Here is an 18202-nt window from a genome sequence, read left to right on the forward strand (position 1 = left end):
AACAAAGAGAGAATATAGCTGTGCAGTGCAGTGCGCAGTTGTGGCAAACTAGCGACGGTGGCGTAGAAAGCCAGCAGCAACGCACACTGCGACTCCGATGTTTATTTCAAGGATCCAGTCAGTCAGTCGCTCGTGCGAGTAAGAACCTGTCAAAGTTCATTGACAAAGGCTGCATTCGTCTTTGTTGATGGAGTGTAAATAATTTACGCACACAATAGAATTTCGTAAAGAGAAATTCGTGAAAAAACGTGACGCGTGCCTGCAGTTTATCTGAAAACTGTGACGGGCACTCGAGTTAATTGCATCTCGTGAACTAGAATATCCATATCATCGAGCTACATCTGTCAGTCGTTACCGTTGTTTTGCCATTGAACTCCAAAATTAAGTGACGTAGTTGTAAAATCCAATGCAGGGCCGCAATTTTTCGACAATTGCAGCTTTCAAAAATGGCAGGTATGTATGAGTTTGCTGGGCATCCCAACGTTTACAAACAGTTCTCCGCTGTCATACACTGTCTGACAGTAAAAAGAACGAAAGAGATAACCTTGCGTTCGATTTCGTCTGTCTCGTTTCTTTGTTCGTCGCTCGGGCATTCGGTGATTTTTTGGGTATTTCCTTGAAATTGGTTCGCTCGATTCGCGATTATACGCAGGCATATCCGAAGAAAAATAATGAAAAACGATCTTGAACTCCGTCGAGTCACGCGTATTGTAGGCAGCTCAATGCAATCGAGTTTCATGCATCGCGTATAGGTATAGGCGCACGTACAGTTATTACGGAGCGAACGCAAAAAGTGCATTACATTCGCGCCTCATAATTGGCTTATGTATCGCTCGTTGTGTATATAATTCGGATGCAATTGAACATATGTTGCACACTTTGCATAATGTTTATAATCTCGCGCTCGAAGCTCTGTATAATGTTGTTAAGGAGCGCGGTGCATTATTAATAGAAAGTCGTTGCTGCGATTACACAAGGTACACACGAAAATTATGAAAGTTTAATTATAGCCGAATGCGCATCTACCGATATTTATTTTACATGCACAACACGCGTAATTGGACATAGAAGGATTTTTGAACGTTTTCAACGTTATAATATTTACGTGACTTCGAAAATTTGACAAGGTCACTCATGATACTTAAAGCAAACGCGCTCTTTTTTTATTTCAATGTCAAGAATACATTGTTGTAAACAAAATAAAACATGTGCATGCTATATCGGATGCATGTGCTAAAAATACGAGCAACGCTAAATCATGTACAGCAATACTCGTAAAGTATATTGAAAAGGGACATTTATTATCATATTTCTATTTTTTATTTTTGAATATTTAACAGTAAAATATCATTGAGGTGTGTCTATCGTTAAATTCTCGATTATGCTAACAAAAAATGAATTGTGCAATATTCCGTAACAACGCGTGTATAGAGTTGTCACAATGGAGTTTTGGAAAGCGCCATATCTCTTTTGTCCAGAAATATTGCAGTGACGCAATAATACTTCGCGGTGACGGGTGCTTTCGGAGCGCTATTCAAAATTTTTATCGTAGATATTCCGATTCCAAAATAATCGTTTAATTAAATATTATAGATAATTTAAGTGATTAAAAATGTCTAAATTAAATCCACTGATATTTCTATTAAAAGCTATTTAATAATATTTTTTTAATCAATTAGTTCTAAAACAAGCACGTTCATTTCCGCTTGATCTAAATTAAATGCAGAAACTTTTAACATTTTTGAATCTCTGGCTTCAGACCAATTGATGAAAACGTCAACATCTGCTTGTTTTTTAAGATAGTATTTTTTTATATTTTAAATCCAATTTAATGATTTACAGACATGGATTCATTGGTAGGACTGTTCGACCCAGGAGAGAGTAAACCAAGAAGGAGCAGAAAATCTTGGCATGAATCAAGCAGTGGTTCTTCAGATTTAAATAATGGCACATGTGAAGAATTTTTGCCACCGGAACCTGAGCAAGGGAATGTAGAGTACAAATTGAAATTAATAAATCCCTCCAGTGAAAGATTTGAACATTTGGTAACGCAAATGAAATGGCGTCTACAAGAAGGTCAAGGAGAAGCTATTTATCAAATTGGTAAGATTTAAAAATGATATCAAGCCTATTAAAAATTACATTTTTATGTGATATTAATTAAATTCAATTTTAGGTGTAGAAGACAGTGGCAGATTAGCAGGGTTATCAAAAGAAGATATGAAAGCATCATTGAAAACACTGAGAGAAATGGCTAATAGATTAGGAGCAACAACAAGTGTAATGAGGGAACGTTTAACTAAGCCTAAGCCTACTTATAATAATAGCAATGGTAAAAAATCAAAAGCGAGAAACAACAGAGGTGAAGAAAAAAGAGTCGCAGAAGTACTAATAAGAAAACTGAGGAAAGATGATAGAGAGGATGAATGTGTAATTGATTTACGATTAGCAGTCATGGGTGGTCAAGATGCAGGAAAATCAACTTTATTAGGTAAATTTTTATTATTCTAGATGTCATGTGTTTTTAATAAAGTCTTAAAGCTGTTTATTATCTTGAAATAACGTTCTTCCAGGTGTTATGACACAAGGTGAATTAGACAATGGTCGGGGGAGATCTAGACTTAATATGCTAAGGCACCTGCATGAAATTAGAACTGGACGTACCTCGTCAATTTCTCATGAAATTATTGGCTTTGATAATGAAGGTCATGTTTTAAATTATGCTGAAATGACTACGGCAGAAGAAATATGTGAACATGCATCTAAAGTTGTCACCTTTATAGATTTAGCAGGACACAGAAAATATTTAAGAACGACACTATTGGGCTTAACAGGTAAATTATTGACTGAGTTTTTAAAAGAACAATTAAACTGATGTTGGATATCTTTCACAGGTTATTCACCCCATTATGTGATGCTTGTTGTTGCACCACCTGTAAATGAAGTTGTACAAGAGCATATGGCTTTATGCTTAGCCCTCCGTTTACCTTTCTTTGTTGTAGTGACAAAAGTTGACTTGGGTTATTGTAATCCACAAGATACTCTTGTACAATTGCAAAATATGGCTAGAGTTCAAGGCTGCAATCAGAATTTCATTTTGCATACTAACAATAACAATGATAGTTCTATTGGTAATCCTGATGTAATACCAGTTTTTCCTGTGAGCTGTGTAACTGGAGAAGGATTGAATGAACTGACGATATTTATCAGAGATTTGTCTCCATTAGAATCAGTTCCTCCTGATTCAGATCCAGATTCTTGCCTATTTCAAATAGATGAAACTTTTAGGTACCATAAATTTACAGCCAAATTTTATAATTAAAAAATATGAAATTAACATTTTTATTATAAAAAATTTTTAAAAATTTTACAGAGTGGCTGGATCATCTGAACCTATATTAGCTGGATTGCTTGTGAAAGGTGCAATGGAACTTGGAGCAAGACTTCTAGTCGGTCCATCACCAGGTGGAGAATTTAGTCCTGTAAAGGTAGTTAGTCTACACCGTAATAAGGCACCGTGCTGTCTTGTACGAGCTTCCCAAAGTGCTAGTTTAACATTGGCACCACCCTCTAAACGAGACCCTCCTTTACCACATCTACGGCCTGGTATGGTACTAGTTTCAATAAGAGATCAGCCACGCGCTACTCTCTACTTCCAGGTATAAAGCGTTTATGTCTTTAATTTTTATACATTCAATATATTTTTTTATTAATCTTATATTGTATCAAATTTCAGGCCACTGTGATAGTCGTATATCATGCTACGGCAATTTATCCAGGATATCAAGCAACAGTGCACATTGGTAATGTGCGACAGACATGTATAATCGAGGGAATAATGGATATGAAGCAAACTGGTCTCCAAACCAATGATACTGCATCAGTATTATTTAAGTTTCTTAATCATCCAGAATATCTACACGTCGAAATGAGCTTACTCATGCGAGAAGGTCGTACGAAAGCTATTGGAAAAGTGACACAAGTTTTTCCTCTTGATAATACGCAAAATAACGAAGTTTAAGTTAACAGAAAACAGTAATTTCTTTCTTAAAAATTAAATTATTTAAATAATACTTGGAAAAAACTTTGAAAAGTCTAAAACAAACTCAATTCAATCACATACGTTAATATAAATAGAAGTAGTTTTGTTTTGAGCTGTGAAAAAAGTCGTTTCGTTTTAATATAAATATATATTCTACGACAATTTAAAAGATTTAAAAAGTATATAAATATTTAAAGTTACAGACAAAGACCTATAATTTTTACAAAGTATTAAAATATATCCTATAAGATGAATGTATAATTTGACAAATTTGACTTCTTGATTCGATTGTTATCGAATATTCGATAATAATGATTGAAATGTAGAGTAAATGATAGTTCCAGACACTTGAAACTCAAACCTACCATTCTGAACTTTTTTCAAAGCAATATAATTGTTTAATTTCTTATAAATCAAAATACCTTGAACATTACTCTCGTATTTTTTTCATTTAACAAAGAGCTTTAATCATAAAATTTGAAACGCTTCAAAAGTAAGTTCAAAAATATTTATTTATTCTCAAAAAAGAGGATGTGTTTAATAAATCCATTGAAAAAATGTTGAATTCCATACAGTGTCTAAAAACTAGAACATTTACCTTGTTAAGTCGGTTTGTACATTTACTTGAATTTCAACGTTGAAAATACTGTAGAACCATGCAACAAGGACATTCAAGTGAATAATTAGACTTACCTAAGAGAAAATTCAAGTATTTTTCCAATACGATGTTTCCCTTTGTAAGAACATTTCAACCGACAAAAGTTCTACTTTGCCAAAAGTAAATCTATGTCATTTAGGACATTTTCAGATTTATCAGATTTTCCGAATTTTACAAAAAAAAAAATCAAAAGAACCACGACCATTCAACACTTTTAAACTGTAGAACTTGCAAAATTTTATTCATTAACAGTTTGTACGAAACGTGTGTTTTTTTATTCGATCGCAGTGAAAGTCGACGAATTACAATCGTGCTCGCAAGAGTACGCTCAATTCCAAAATACCTATAACTTTGTAAATAAAACTGATGAGTCGTGTGTGTAAAGGAATTATAGTGCTTTTCACTTTCTAGACATTTGTTCATAGATACACAGTACATAGTTGCACGAAGTTGCTCTTTTATTATATTCTAATAATCAATGGTTGATTGCATAGTCTTTCTTTCTTTGAAAAAAGAGAAAAATTATAAACAAACAAAGTTGTTCACATTGTACATTACACAATTACTTAATGTAATATCTTGTATCGTTCGTTTTTGTAAAACGATTTACAAACTCTTGGTGAAAAATAAAAATTAAATTAATATCTTTAAAAGGCGAGTTGTGATTTATTTTATCATGTATATATGTTATTTATGTTAATGTTGCCGTCGGCGCGATCGAAACTATAATAACAGCGCCCCGCGTGAGCCGATTAATTTCGACGCTACAATATTTACCTGCTGACACACACACACACGCGCGCGCGCGCGTAGTCTGTATAATTTAACGAATGGCGAATTATGTAGATAGAGATCAGTGATATCACGTCAGTCCGTGATATGTTTTTACAAAAATCGAGAGGCACGTGTGAAAGGTCTCTTGCTCGATGAGAAAGAGAGAGAGAAGATATGGATCATCGGCATACTCGAGTGCATGTGCAACAAGTGTGTTGAGTGACTCAAGTGTCGTATACACTCGTGATGAAATTGACGCATTTGTGGATGTTGTTGTTGTTGTGGTCGAACGCGTCAACGATGGCAGCCAGTCGACGAAGACAACGAGCTGTCAACTCGACGACGGGCGTCGAGCGTCGTCAAAACGAGCCCAATGCAAAATCGTGCGTGTGCGTGCATTTTATGATTTGCGACGTGACCGGCATGGATGCCGTAGACAGCTACAGTCTCATCGACGTGCGCCGTCGTCTTCTGCAGCAGCGGCAACAGCAGCAGCAGCGCAATAAAATCAGACCAAAACGATCGTAAGTAAATAAAAATCGGTTGCATCCGGTCGTGCGACGATGATGACGATTGCGTGCGTGCGTTGTAGCTGGGAATGCAACAGTATCCTGGAGGTCTGCTGCGAGCGGGCGAACATCAGGAAGCCGGACAGGCCGTACCAAGTGCCGGGGGCCGACGATCGCCCCGAGTACGGCGGCTACGACAGCTGCGGAGTCTACAACGGCCGGGACGAGCTGCTCGCCCAAGACAGGATACAGTACTCGAATCGGGACGAGAAGCAGACGCAGTTCGCCGAGTTTCCCTGGATGGTGGCGGTGCTGATGCGCGAAAAGGACGCCCAAGGAGGATCCACCTCCAGCATGTATCGATGCGGCGGCTCGCTCATCCACCCTCAAGTCGTGCTCACGGCGGCTCATTGCGTTCACGGGTATACATTATACGTAAATCGGATTTTCGTTTCATTTAAATAAAAATAAACGACGCGATGATTGCAAAAGGCAGGAGAGGAAAAAAATCACGGCCCGAGTCGGCGAGTGGGACACGCAGTCGACGAGCGAGCGACTGCCGCACCAGACGCGCTACGTCGACACGATCATCGTCCATCCGGATTACAAGGCGGCCTCGCTGCAGCACGACTTGGCGCTGCTGATACTGCAGGAGCCCGTGGAGATCAAGGAGAACGCCAATCCCGTATGCTTGCCGGACTCCGAGACCAAGTTCGATGACTCGCGCTGCCTCGTCACCGGCTGGGGCAGAGACAAGTACGGTCGGTATTTTTTAATTAAATTTATTACGATCGCGTGCGCGTACGTATCGATTGTATGACCTTCTGAACGGAGAAAATTACGATGCAGCTGGACGCTATCAATCCATTCTCAAGAAGGTTCGTTTATCGATAATTCCGAACGAGTCGTGCGAGCAGCAGCTGCGTCACACAAGACTGGGCCGAAGATTCACGCTGGGAAAAAGTTTCGTTTGCGCTGGTGGCAAAGCGGACGCCGACTCCTGCATAGTAAGATAAACATTCAACACCATCACATTCATTCGAGTCGTATTATATAAATTTAAAATAAATGTGTCAGGGTGACGGTGGAAGTCCTCTCGTCTGCCCGTTGAGGTCCGATCCGCGGATCTACGTGCAGGTCGGCATCGTGTCCTGGGGCATCGACTGCGGCGGGCCCGACGTGCCGGGCGTCTACGCCAGCACCGTCCAGGCGCGCGCCTGGATCGACGAGCAGCTCATGTTTCACAATCTGGACAACAGCGTTTATCGCTATCAGGAGCCTACGTTACCTTTTGGATTCGACGACTATACGTGACGATGACGCGACCGATCGAGCCGCTATTGTATTGCGTACGTGTGTGTTGCCCGACGAAAGAAAAGAAAAAAAATGTTTGATGATTTTTGTTGCGTACTTGCAGCGTTCGAGTGATCTGCCAACCATCCAAATCGATTCGACGATGAGCGCGACGATGTTACGAAAAAATAGAGGAAAGAATAATTATTTTACACTTTTCGAGACTCGAATGAATTTGACATTATTCTCGATCAAGAAATAAGAAATATTTTTTTATATAATTTAAGTCCACTTTTTTATAATTACTATCTGTATCATAATATAAATCAATCAATTGCAGACAAAAACATTTATTGATATGAATTAGAGGAGCTGCTGAATTTACAAACAATGAAAAATCTAACTCGCAACAGCAAATGAATTGAATAAGCATTACTAGTTATAAATAGATTAAAATAAACTTTAAACCAAGCTTATACATAAAATAAAACAAATTTCTCCCTTTGTGTCTCCCTCTTATTATTTAAAAAAATTTAATTACGTAGAATCCGCTCTAATAAATTTATTTATCACTTTTATGATAAAAAAAAAGAATTGCACGAAATTTTATAATCATAAATTATTTAGGAATTTCGGCCATCGCCGTGCTATATGCGAAGCCTATATCTTTTATTTGTATTTATTCTTATTTTGTACGTCTAAATTTTACATAATTAACAGGGAGAGACAGAAAACAATAAGAGGTTTCAGTCAAATGACACAATTCGTAGCTTCAATTGGTATAGGTGTAGCTCACAAGGCTTTGCTCTTCGCAAAAGTGACTTATGTAAGTACAGGGCACCGCTCCAAGATGAAAATTTTCAGATTTTAAACATAAAAAAATGAAAAAAAAACATACAATCCATAAAATGATAATATAAAAGAGAGAGAAATTAAAAATATTTCATCAAATTATATTACTTTCATGGGTAAACTATGTAAAACAAAAATAAAAAGCATTATTAAAATTTTGTGGATCCTCCAGGGTAAGTAAATGAGTAGCTGTCATATACCCAGTAGACTACCGCGACTCGGACTAATATTTATGTAAAAATACGCATGTTTCACGCCCCCTGTGATATACAATATAAAATAAAGAAATTGGAAAAATTGTTGTCGCACTCGTGGATCCACCGCATGCGTGTCAGCTGATTCCAAATCAACTGCACCAGCTCATCGAGTTCGTTTTAATATAGCACGATGTAATTAGATAAGTAATATGTATTATCGTAAAAAACAACATTTGAAGGCTCTCGTTGCAAAATTTGTTTTTTAATATACCTATAGATTCACAAGATGTACAGGATTGAATTATGCTATTTATAATATGTAACCGCGGCGGGCCGCCGAAAAAAAAAATACAAAAAATAAAAATAAATGACAAAAGTAATGTTTGCATCATTAATCAATTTCGATCTCGAAAAATCGAAGAAAACCTTCGCACGTAATAGTAATAATCGGTCAGACCATTACACGTACGCTTCGAGTCCTTGGATGTGGCTACGTTTCTCGAGAAAGAAGTGAGAGTATAAGCTTGCGTGCAGTCTTTTTGTTATTATATATCGCTGGTCGTGATCGTTGTCGTAACACGCGTTAAAAAACGCTTGCTTAATTCGCTCGCACGCGAAAAAAAAAAGACTCCGAGAGAATAAAAGTCGAATTAAAAATAATATTTTATTATTATTATTATCGTTATATACACGCGTGCCGCCGCCGAACGACGTTACGAACGCGATCAGGCTCCGAGCCGGCTTTGCCAGGCCGCGTACTCCCTGGGCCAAGCGATGCTCTCGATCCAGTCCAGGTAAGGGTAGACCGACGTGTAGATCGAGGGTACGGAGCTGCCGCAGCTCTGGCCGGTGGACGTGACCCCGATCACGCTGTTGGCGGCCCCGGGCTTGGTGATGAATATCAGTGGGCCACCGCTGTCGCCCTGGCACGAGTCCGAGCGTTGCGTCAGGGACCGGTCGATCACGCAGAGTTGGGTGTTTTCGTCGACGCCTTGACGAAGCTTCGACGACCAGCTCTTGTAGTACTGGTTGCAGTCGTTGCGATTGACGAATCTGCAAAAACGCACAGATGGTAATGCGATCTCGCATAATCATTGTCGAGTGTAAATGATGTCATATCGGCGGATCATTTTTTAGAAACGAAATAATAATAATCGATGCATCGTTTTGTTCTCGGGCGCGGCTTATTGCTTTGTTGGTAAACAACCGCATATACTTGTCTAATGGAATGGAAAATACAATCATCGAGGTATTATTTATAGTTTGTGCTGATTATCTCGGTTGTTGAAAATTACGACGAATAGGTTTAAAAAAGATTATTATTATTATTATTTTTATTATTTTTGCGAGGATGCATGCAATTCTGGACTTTACTTTCATGAATGAAAATTTAAAGCTGAGGCCGTGATCATTAAAATTATAAAAGAGAACTAATGCTAGCGAATCAATGCTTGCCTCTCGCGACTGACAGTGATAATATGTAAACTAAGAAACATAATATTTGTAATGAATACTTCTTCTAAATTTCTTGTTTTTCAACATTTAATTCAAAACGATTACTGTCAATAGTTTTTAATTCTTAAAATGTCGACCGAACTATTGACTTGAAAATTTTTTAGAAGGAATGTCTCTTTTTCTATTTTTGCTTTGGCGATTGTAAGTATATCATCGTATCAATGTGGCTCGTTGAGCGCGTGGGCGATATTGGAATTATATTTACTGTCGTGTAGCCTCGTCACTGACGTCAAGCTGTTTTTTTTTGTCAGTTCACGTGTTTACCATAATTTTAATGATGTGCTTTTAATGCGCGAAATCTGCTCAACTCGTATATAAATTTAGTTTATAGCAATTTGAAACTCACGACAGGTTATGGGTTTTCTTCAGGTTGCTGCCTCTCTCGCCGTCGATGTCGATGTTGCCCCAGCCCGTGGCGATGAGCGAGGAGTTGGCGTAAGACGCGAGATTGTTGAGCGGCAGGTAGTTCAAGCAAACGGGCTGGACGGTCTTGCTGGTGTCGACGGCCCGACGCAGCCTCAGCAAGGCGATGTCGTTGTAGGCGGAGTTGCGCCTGTAGTCCGGATGCGATATCCACTCGACGATCCCGATGTGCTGCGTGTACGCGTTCCTGTCGTTCAGATCGACGCTACCGATTCGCACCTACACACGATAACAATTTCCACAATGACTATAATCGAGTTTCGATTTGTGCGGGAGATCAAAATTTTTTCAATTTTCAAATGCCTATCTTTGTCTATTTTTACTGTATCGAGACGATTTTTTTTTATTTCTTGAAAATTTTTTAAATCGAGTTACTATATTAGAGTAGTATATTAACGCAAGATTAAGAATTACTAAAAAAATCGATCGTATAAACGCGTTCATAGACTACAGTAATTTTTTTATCAAAATCCAATATACACCATCGCAAATTGCTCATTTCAACGACAATACAGCTTTCTATGATCATTTTTTCGTCCTGTAGTGTTGCGTTCGAATACTACTGGTAACTAGATATTGACTAACCCATCTATAGTATATGGCCAATTCTCTGTGAAGTCAAATGGCCAAAAAAAAAAATTTTTTCTGTAAATATGAAAAACTTGTTGTATTTGATGTCAGATTTGTCCCAAAAAAATTTTAAGTACCCAGCAACATTTTTGTTGGAAATTGTCTAAATTTTCAGAAAAAAAATCATTCCAAAGTGATTGGAGCCACCTACAGACGTATAATGTGAAAAGCACAAGAAAAAAACATAAAGCAAGAAATCTAATCGAGTACGAACCGGACTTTCATTTCCAAAACTATGTAAAAAGCTTCCTCCTAAAGATGTCAACTACGGCCTGATAAAGTTTTGTAATGGGTCTCACAGTGTAACGCAATGTAGACAACAATATGTGTAATTACTTTGGCATATTTATCTTCTGAAAATTTGGACAATTTCTAACAAAAAAGTTGCTGGACACTTTTACTTTTGAATCATTCTACCCTGATCCAGGAATTATTTGAATATTTGGAATTTTTCATGAATATCAAAAAAACCCTAAAATGGCCAACTTTGGGCCTCTAAAGAAGTGTCATGGAAAGCCCCAATTTTTGTAAAAAATTTTTTGGACAAATCTGACATCAAAAAATCATCCCGATACCATGAAAATAGACCAAGATAGAAGCATTTGAAAATTAACAAAATCTCGATGAAAATTTTTTTCGCGATAATTTAGTTGCGCAGTGTATATTATATGGGATGCGTGTACCTCGAAGGGTTTGCGCTCGTCCATGTTGTTGATGCAGTGGGCCGCGGTCAGCACGTGTCTGAGCGTGATCAGGGTACCGCCGCAATCGTACACAACCTTCTTGGCGTCCAGACCGGTGCCCCAGAAACCGAGCGCCACTGCGAAAGGAAACTCGCCCTGTTTCACGTCCTCGCCTCCAATTATGTTCGTAGTAACTTTTTCCGTATTTTTGCCCGATATTTCGTTATCGTATTCCTGACAAGCTGTGGATACATAATGTTTTTCAAATTTATTTACTCATGAAGACCATTTTTATCTACGTTGAATACCGTCCAATCCATGCTGATAAATCTGACAAAATTGATTCGGGACATAATCGTGACATAAAGTTTTAAATGAAAAGTAAAATTACATGTATATCAAAATTGAGTGTCTTCAAGAAATGTTTTACTTTTTTTTTCAAACTGTTGAATGAAATTATTGAAATTTGGAAAAATACTCAATAAATATATTAATTAAACTCGAGTCAACATTTCTATTAAACTATACATTTTACTACCAATTTTCGAAGATACCAGACAACTTAACACGCGTTAATTGATGTTCGACTACTGTCTTGTCAGTAAATTGCTCTCGGACCATTACAATTGTCGCGCGATAATGCAAATTAAAAACTAAATTAGCAACGTTACCTTCTTCAGCGGGTCGCACGTAATTCGTAAAAGGAGCTTGCGTAGTCGTCGTCGTTGTCGTGGTCGTGGTCGTGGTCGTCGTTTGCTTCGAACTCGACGTCACATCCCACAGTGGACAACACACGATCTCGGTGGTATGTTCGAAGGAGCATCTGCCCCTCGTGGTCGTGGCCGAGCGCTGACCCGCCAGCACCTCCTTGATGCGGTAGGGACACTCGGGCAGGGGGGTGCACACGCCCCAGCTCGAGTCCTCCATGCGACACTCCGAACCCGCTGAAAGACCAGGCTCTGAAGCGATTAGCGACAACAGAGAAACAGAGGACCGGTTTAAACTCTCGCCCGACGACCGCCGATGATGATTTATCCATTTTTTATATGAGAAAAATAACATTTATGAAGAAAAAAATAGTAATAATAATACTTTGTCATCGGTTGTCGTTTTCTGCGAGGTTTTATTGTTCTCTTAGCTCGTCTGGGGGAACTTTTTAATTTAGAGTCACGAGTTATTTTTTACTCGCGCTATAATAAAATGCAAAAATAATTATGTGACTTCAAAAAAGTCAACGTTTCAAAGAGCTGCACAAATTTAATAAAATGGAAACTTTTCAAATCAATCGCAATTCATACAGCAATTCAATTTCAATCGCAACAAACAAAAAAAAGCTGAAAATTAAAACCAGATTCCCACGAAAAGCTGTTAAAAATTGTCTTATCTTTACAAGCGTCGAGAGTATAGAAAATGAAAAATGTCAACAGACGTGTAAGCATGAAGAATAAAAAAAAAATATTTTCAGATAAATGTTAATAGACCCATCACTCAAAAAAAGAACAATAAAACAGCAGGAAACAATCACCAATGCGAATATTTATGATACCCGTATACCCTAAAATGCAACGTACATAATAGCAAGCAACGATAAGTTCTTTTAGATAACTTCAACTATGAATTCATAGATAAATAACATTTATGTTTTTCTCCATTATCTAAATGTCACGCAGCTGATTTTAAATTCGACGCGTTTTCACGAGTATTTAACATAACAATTATAAGGTATTAAGGTATTATAAACAATGTACTTGTAATTACGGAACAAACATTAGAGATGTGAATGTCAACAATTATGAACAACGTCATCGAATATCTTAAAAAATTGTTTCAAACATTTTATAACCAGTAATTGTAACAATTTTTATCTTTCAAACAAATAAATATAAATGAGGGAAAAAAATATTTCATTCTGCCGACAAACAGAATTTCCCGAATATTCCGTCGCTAAATTTAGAAATATAATTTTAAATTATAAGCAATCGTATAAAAAAAATAAAACCAAACCAAACAAAATAAAATAACAGAAAACCAGATAGCTTGAAAAAAAGTAGTAATATTTTACTTTCACCAAAGCGAAGCGATAAGAAAAAAAAGTAATACAACACAGCACTCCAAACGAGACGTAAATAAAAACTATTACCATAAAGCTCCTGTTCGATATAAAAGGCACTGGCCGAACAAGACAACAGCGAAACGATCAACAAAAATCGTGCCGGCCACATTAGCGACGATGGCCTTATTGATTTGATCCGACTACTCGTCACTCTCATTTTCGCAGAGTCGTGCGTATATATCTTTCACAATTCACCACCTGATAATAGCACAATTATTGTGCCCCGAGGGCCACCACACACACGCACTCACGCACTCACAAGCTCGCGCACGAATGCGCGTTATACGGTGCCGCCTCGTTGGGTGCGAAAAAACAAGATCGCTGCTTTCGCGCTATACGTCGTCGCTCTTGCAGTGCGTTGAAAATATTATTAACACTTATTTTACATATACATTTGTGACATTAATTTATATAGACGAGAAATGCGGGCCTACAGATTTGTCGCGGCGCGGGATCGAGGTGCAAAGAGGCCTGAGGAGGAGGAGGAAAAACCCGCCGCCCGATGCGATGTCGAGGCGCGAGCGACTAAGCGATGACTGAAATCGCGTTTGGTAGCAAAAGCGAGTTTTATATATACGCGCGAATGCCACCGAGCACACGACCGCCAATATATATAAAATAAAATGCTGCTTTTGCCCGCTGCTGTGGTGTGCGAGGCTTAAAAAGCCCGAGAGACAAGCGCTGACACCGACATTATTAATATAGTATATGGTAATCGCGCCATGGACATAATATCTTGTGTATAATAGAATCTTGCAGTTTCTTCGGAGGCTTTTTGCAGAGAGAATTAATCGAGAAAGAGAGAAAAATCGCACCCGTTCGCGAGGCGCTTATACCCAAAGCTTTTAATGAACGTCTAAAAAAAAGAAGAAGAAAAAACTATTTACAACGAGGGAATTCTTTATCTTGAATATACAGAACTTGCTATATTATGTATTTTATGAATCAGATTGTTCGCCAGTTTTAATTAAGATGCTACTCCGCGTGCGTGTATGCTCGAATTCGAATTGGGGATTTTTTTATCGATAAATTATGCCTACCGAGTGGTGGAAACTATCAACATACATCACACGCACAGCACTAAAGAGTTGAAATCCGAGAATCCGCATTGTACCGGAATTTTTGCTCGTCACCTTTGTGTATAAATTTTAACAGGACAAAAGAAGCTCATCATTTTTCAAAACTTTTGGTAAGTGCTTGAGCAAATACACATGTCGCAAATACAAACGAACATCATGATACCCACTAAAATGTAAAAAATATTTGATATCGCGCTCGCATTGATGTACGACAACGACGTCGACGAGCGAGAACGACGGTTAAATAATTTGTTTGACGCATGCGACGATCGATTTCGCAAGGAGTACATAATAATGCGAGATAAGGGTTTTAAAGAGCTGAGCGAGCTCGAGATTAGAGAATAGTTACAGGCCTATTAAACGTGTTAATTTTTTAATGTCGTATGATGAGAAAAATTATGTCACCACCGATATTTGGAATAATCGAGTGGGTAATTCACAAATAAAAGTAGGAACAGGAGTTCTGTAAATTGAAATTATGCATGGTTAAATTAAATCGAAGAAATTCTTTTATAAATGATTAAGAGATTTTTTAGATAAAAAATGTGTTCATTTTATACTTTTTGTTTCGTTCACAAAATAATATCTTTTCCTCTTGCTTCTTTTTCTCCTCCAAATGATTAATTTTAAATGTATAGGGTAAGCACTGAACTATATTAGAATGAGTAGAGGAATAACATGGTTACTCGAGCGGTTATTTCTCATGTCCAAAACATTTTTTCCATCCGTTTTGTCTAATAAAAATCTTTTGTATATTTTTCGTAAGCTTATTTACGAATTATCCAAATAATTCATTCTCGACATGATTGAAATATAAATTTTATTAAAAAAGTGATTCTCTGCAACAAAGTTCAAATCCGCTTTACAACTAGAGGATGGATTTCTTGTACTCGACTCTAGGTATCCGGCTGAGAAACAGCAACAGATAGGTGAATATCACGGCAAAAAGGGCCAGCCAATCGATGATGAGGGCCAATCGTCTCCAGTTGTCGGTTTTCATGGGCATTGCCTCGATCGGCTCGCGGTCATCTTCGCTGCCGATGACCTTCGAATTTCCGGGTGGCCAGTCCTCGAGCAGCAGCCAGCGACCGGCCGGATTGTTGGCCACGAAACTGACGCTCGACTCGATCCAGATCGGCGCGGGGATTCCCCGGGTCGATTGCAGTTTCCGCAGCAGAGTCGTGAGGACAATCGCGAAGGTCGTGATTATCATCGAGTCTCGATAGAACAGCACTTGCGGTGAAAGAGAGAGAGAGAGAGAGAAAATTGAAATGGACTTTTTTTGGGCGCGATCATTAAATTACTTACGCACGTGAGGTGGGGTCAGCCCATTGGAGGGTATCAACCAATGGAGGTTGTAAAGGCACAGCAGGTGGCAAATGAAAATGACGGCCGCCAGGATGAGTCGTTCGGTCGATCGGGAGTCCAGCCAAAGCAGCGTCAAGGTCAATATCGCCAAAACTGTGACACACGATTCAAGATAATGTTTTTACTGCTATTATCGTTAAATTACATTACCAATGAGCGGTGATATGTAGACCGCCTGAATAATTCCCGAGTGCCTCTGGATCTCGAACTGAAAGGATAGAAAGGGGAAACTGTCGTTTTTGAGTTTCGGAGTTACTTTTCTCGACGTGTAGTTAGTCACCAGCCACAGTTTGCTCTCTTGGAAACTACTCATGTTGATCTGTATATGAAATACAATCCAAATTCAATCACATTCGACATTTTAATTTGATTAATCATCGTACTTTTTGTAAATTGGCACATCCGATATAGTTACCGATTTTCGGCGGAAATTGAAGTTCACCTCGGCGCCGGTCTGCGTCCACGAGCCCATGAAGATGAAGCAGTTCTGCAAGTCGTAGGGCCAGTTGGCGTAGTCGGTGCTGCACAGAGCGACGAACTTCAAGGCCGGCACGCAGACCACGAGGCCCGTGTAGGAGAGCTTGCACATGGCTCGCAACAAGGTGCTCTGGGACACGCTCAAGTCACCTCTGCTCGCTCGCGCACATATAATGGAAAATTGGGGCAATGGGGAATATGAGAGAGGGTCGAATGCATCGAATTTTCGGGGCGAAAATCGAGGAGAAGCCGGGAGATCGGCAAACTCACGAGTTGAAGACGGATATGTCGGGCAGCCAGAGGTCGTCGCTCTCGATTCGCAACGAATCGACTCCGTCGTAATCGTCGGGATCCCAGCCGAGGTGCTCGTCCTTCCAACTCTGCGACGATAATAACGATAAAATAATGAGATTTAGAGTGCACATCGATCGGCGAGTAGGTAACTTACGATGAGCATCCAAGAGTGAAGGATGAATTGATTTTTATCGCTGTCCTATAAGCGGAGCACGCGCGTGGTGAGTAAAATAAAAGATCAATAGTCGCTGCACCGAAAACACTTACGAATTCCATAAATTTGGGCGACAGGCCAACGGTGACATTGATGGGTGTGGATTTGCTGATTACCGGTCGCACGGATTTGTCGTATTTGCAGAACAGGCTCAGTTTAAGTCTCAGTTCCGGCGATTTATCCGATAAGATTTTGCACTCCGGCGCGTCCCGATCGAATATGCTCGCGGCACCGGCCATGTTCGCCACCGATAGCACTATCAGCAGCAGCGGCAGCGCGAGAGCAACGATCAGATTTGCCGATGGAAACGATAGCCTCATGACGAAATTATAGTATTACCGGGGATTGTGCGCGTCGCGGATCACGTGTGCGAAATAATTAGGAATGAATCGGAGCTTTCGGAGCATATTGCGCGCTCCGCCGAACTCGTCGAGCCCCCCAAACTCCGAGACGACTTTTGCGAATCGCGCGTAAGCTCGCACGCCCCATGAAACGCGATACAATTGCCAACCGCTCCGTACCTATCATCGGCCGTTTGATACCGATGTAATGTGCGAAGTTGCAAATTGCGATGCTTGAAAAAGTCAATATACTCGTTACGCCCCTTCGTAATCTATATTATACGATGATCGAGAGAAGACTGGTCAGTTGAAAATTTATCATTCGGTATACTGCGTATGGAAAGTTCAACGCTATTTTTTGTTTTTACGAAAATTATTATTAGTAGTAGTATTATACCACTCGAAAGTAATCTGTTGCCGAACTCCGATTACTATTACTATTTTTATTTAATGATAAATAGAGAATAGTAAGTGATAACTATGAAAAGGAAAAACATTGACTAGTGCGTTGACGTTTTCAAATGTTCATTTGACTATTTTAAGGGAGAACTATTTTATGGTTTCTCGCAAATTTTCATTGAACAGCATATTTTTACAGATACAAGCGACCGAAAATAGAAAAAAAAATTCAAGTTTGCCTTACGAAAAAAAAATGAAAAATTCAACTTTTTCGCTCCTAGCGTTGACTCGATCATTTCTGAGAACAGGAATACGCTTTTTTGAAAGGAACTCATGGACGT

General features: G+C 39.0%; 4 protein-coding genes across 6 annotated transcripts; 2 read left to right on the forward strand and 2 right to left on the reverse strand.

Annotated features, from left to right (window-relative positions):
* The first annotated feature begins 53 nt into the window (after positions 1 to 53).
* On the forward strand, positions 54 to 5353 carry LOC106652575 (GTP-binding protein 2). Its single transcript, XM_014371602.2, has 7 exons — positions 54 to 453; positions 1843 to 2103; positions 2177 to 2491; positions 2574 to 2834; positions 2895 to 3288; positions 3374 to 3659; positions 3737 to 5353. Exons 1-7 carry the CDS (start codon positions 447 to 449, stop codon positions 4019 to 4021), a joined length of 1809 nt encoding a protein of 602 aa, XP_014227088.1. The 5' UTR covers positions 54 to 446; the 3' UTR covers positions 4022 to 5353.
* Positions 5354 to 5509: 156 nt separating this feature from the next.
* LOC106652578 (serine protease 44-like) lies at positions 5510 to 7786 on the forward strand. Of its 2 annotated transcripts, XM_014371607.2 has the most exons (6): positions 5510 to 5998; positions 6067 to 6405; positions 6476 to 6744; positions 6833 to 6990; positions 7061 to 7332; positions 7401 to 7786. In XM_014371607.2, the coding sequence occupies exons 1-5, from the start codon at positions 5721 to 5723 to the stop codon at positions 7295 to 7297; spliced, it is 1281 nt and encodes a 426-aa protein (XP_014227093.1). In that variant the 5' UTR covers positions 5510 to 5720; the 3' UTR covers positions 7298 to 7332; positions 7401 to 7786. The 2 variants fall into 2 exon arrangements, with proteins under 2 accessions (XP_014227093.1, XP_014227091.1); XM_014371605.2 differs by having other exon boundaries at positions 7061 to 7786.
* A 780-nt stretch (positions 7787 to 8566) lies between these two features.
* On the reverse strand, positions 8567 to 14239 carry LOC106652577 (serine protease persephone-like). 2 transcript variants are annotated; one of them, XM_014371604.2, is made up of 5 exons: positions 13717 to 14239; positions 12248 to 12520; positions 11577 to 11818; positions 10187 to 10482; positions 8567 to 9378 (listed from the first exon to the last, which is right to left on the reverse strand). In XM_014371604.2, the coding sequence occupies exons 1-5, from the start codon at positions 13844 to 13846 to the stop codon at positions 9051 to 9053; spliced, it is 1269 nt and encodes a 422-aa protein (XP_014227090.1). In that variant the 5' UTR covers positions 13847 to 14239; the 3' UTR covers positions 8567 to 9050. The 2 variants fall into 2 exon arrangements, with proteins under 2 accessions (XP_014227090.1, XP_014227089.1); XM_014371603.2 differs by having other exon boundaries at positions 12248 to 12535.
* A 1397-nt stretch (positions 14240 to 15636) lies between these two features.
* LOC106652413 (neuronal acetylcholine receptor subunit beta-3-like) lies at positions 15637 to 17487 on the reverse strand. The gene is made up of 7 exons (XM_014371339.2): positions 17175 to 17487; positions 17062 to 17106; positions 16884 to 16993; positions 16552 to 16765; positions 16287 to 16455; positions 16077 to 16229; positions 15637 to 16001 (listed from the first exon to the last, which is right to left on the reverse strand). The coding sequence occupies exons 1-7, from the start codon at positions 17439 to 17441 to the stop codon at positions 15637 to 15639; spliced, it is 1323 nt and encodes a 440-aa protein (XP_014226825.1). The 5' UTR covers positions 17442 to 17487.
* Positions 17488 to 18202: the final 715 nt, after the last annotated feature.

This window comes from Trichogramma pretiosum, unplaced genomic scaffold (assembly GCF_000599845.2).
Source record: "Trichogramma pretiosum strain Unisexual culture from Peru unplaced genomic scaffold, Tpre_2.0 scaffold26, whole genome shotgun sequence".
NCBI classification, from domain to species: domain Eukaryota; kingdom Metazoa; phylum Arthropoda; class Insecta; order Hymenoptera; family Trichogrammatidae; genus Trichogramma; species Trichogramma pretiosum.

Bases quoted from the DNA above. Each gene is read 5' to 3' on its own strand.
- LOC106652577 (XM_014371603.2), bottom strand. From the start codon at position 13,846: ATGAGAGTGACGAGTAGTCGGATCAAATCAATAAGGCCATCGTCGCTA. The intron at 12,536-13,716 runs GTAATAGTTTTT...TAATCGCTTCAG, and splicing joins TATCGAACAGGAGCTTTATG to AGCCTGGTCTTTCAGCGGGT. The intron at 11,819-12,247 runs GTAACGTTGCTA...ATGTATCCACAG, and splicing joins CGTGCGACCCGCTGAAGAAG to CTTGTCAGGAATACGATAAC.
- LOC106652578 (XM_014371605.2), top strand. From the start codon at position 5,721: ATGAAATTGACGCATTTGTGGATGTTGTTGTTGTTGTGGTCGAACGCG. The intron at 6,406-6,475 runs GTATACATTATA...TGATTGCAAAAG, and splicing joins GCGGCTCATTGCGTTCACGG to GCAGGAGAGGAAAAAAATCA. The intron at 6,991-7,060 runs GTAAGATAAACA...TAAATGTGTCAG, and splicing joins CGGACGCCGACTCCTGCATA to GGTGACGGTGGAAGTCCTCT.
- LOC106652575 (XM_014371602.2), top strand. The intron at 2,104-2,176 runs GTAAGATTTAAA...ATTCAATTTTAG, and splicing joins AGAAGCTATTTATCAAATTG to GTGTAGAAGACAGTGGCAGA. The intron at 2,492-2,573 runs GTAAATTTTTAT...ACGTTCTTCCAG, and splicing joins AGGAAAATCAACTTTATTAG to GTGTTATGACACAAGGTGAA.
- LOC106652413 (XM_014371339.2), bottom strand. From the start codon at position 17,441: ATGAGGCTATCGTTTCCATCGGCAAATCTGATCGTTGCTCTCGCGCTG. The intron at 16,456-16,551 runs GTAACTATATCG...TTTCATATACAG, and splicing joins TCAATTTCCGCCGAAAATCG to ATCAACATGAGTAGTTTCCA. The intron at 16,002-16,076 runs GTAAGTAATTTA...TTTCACCGCAAG, and splicing joins GCTGACCCCACCTCACGTGC to TGCTGTTCTATCGAGACTCG.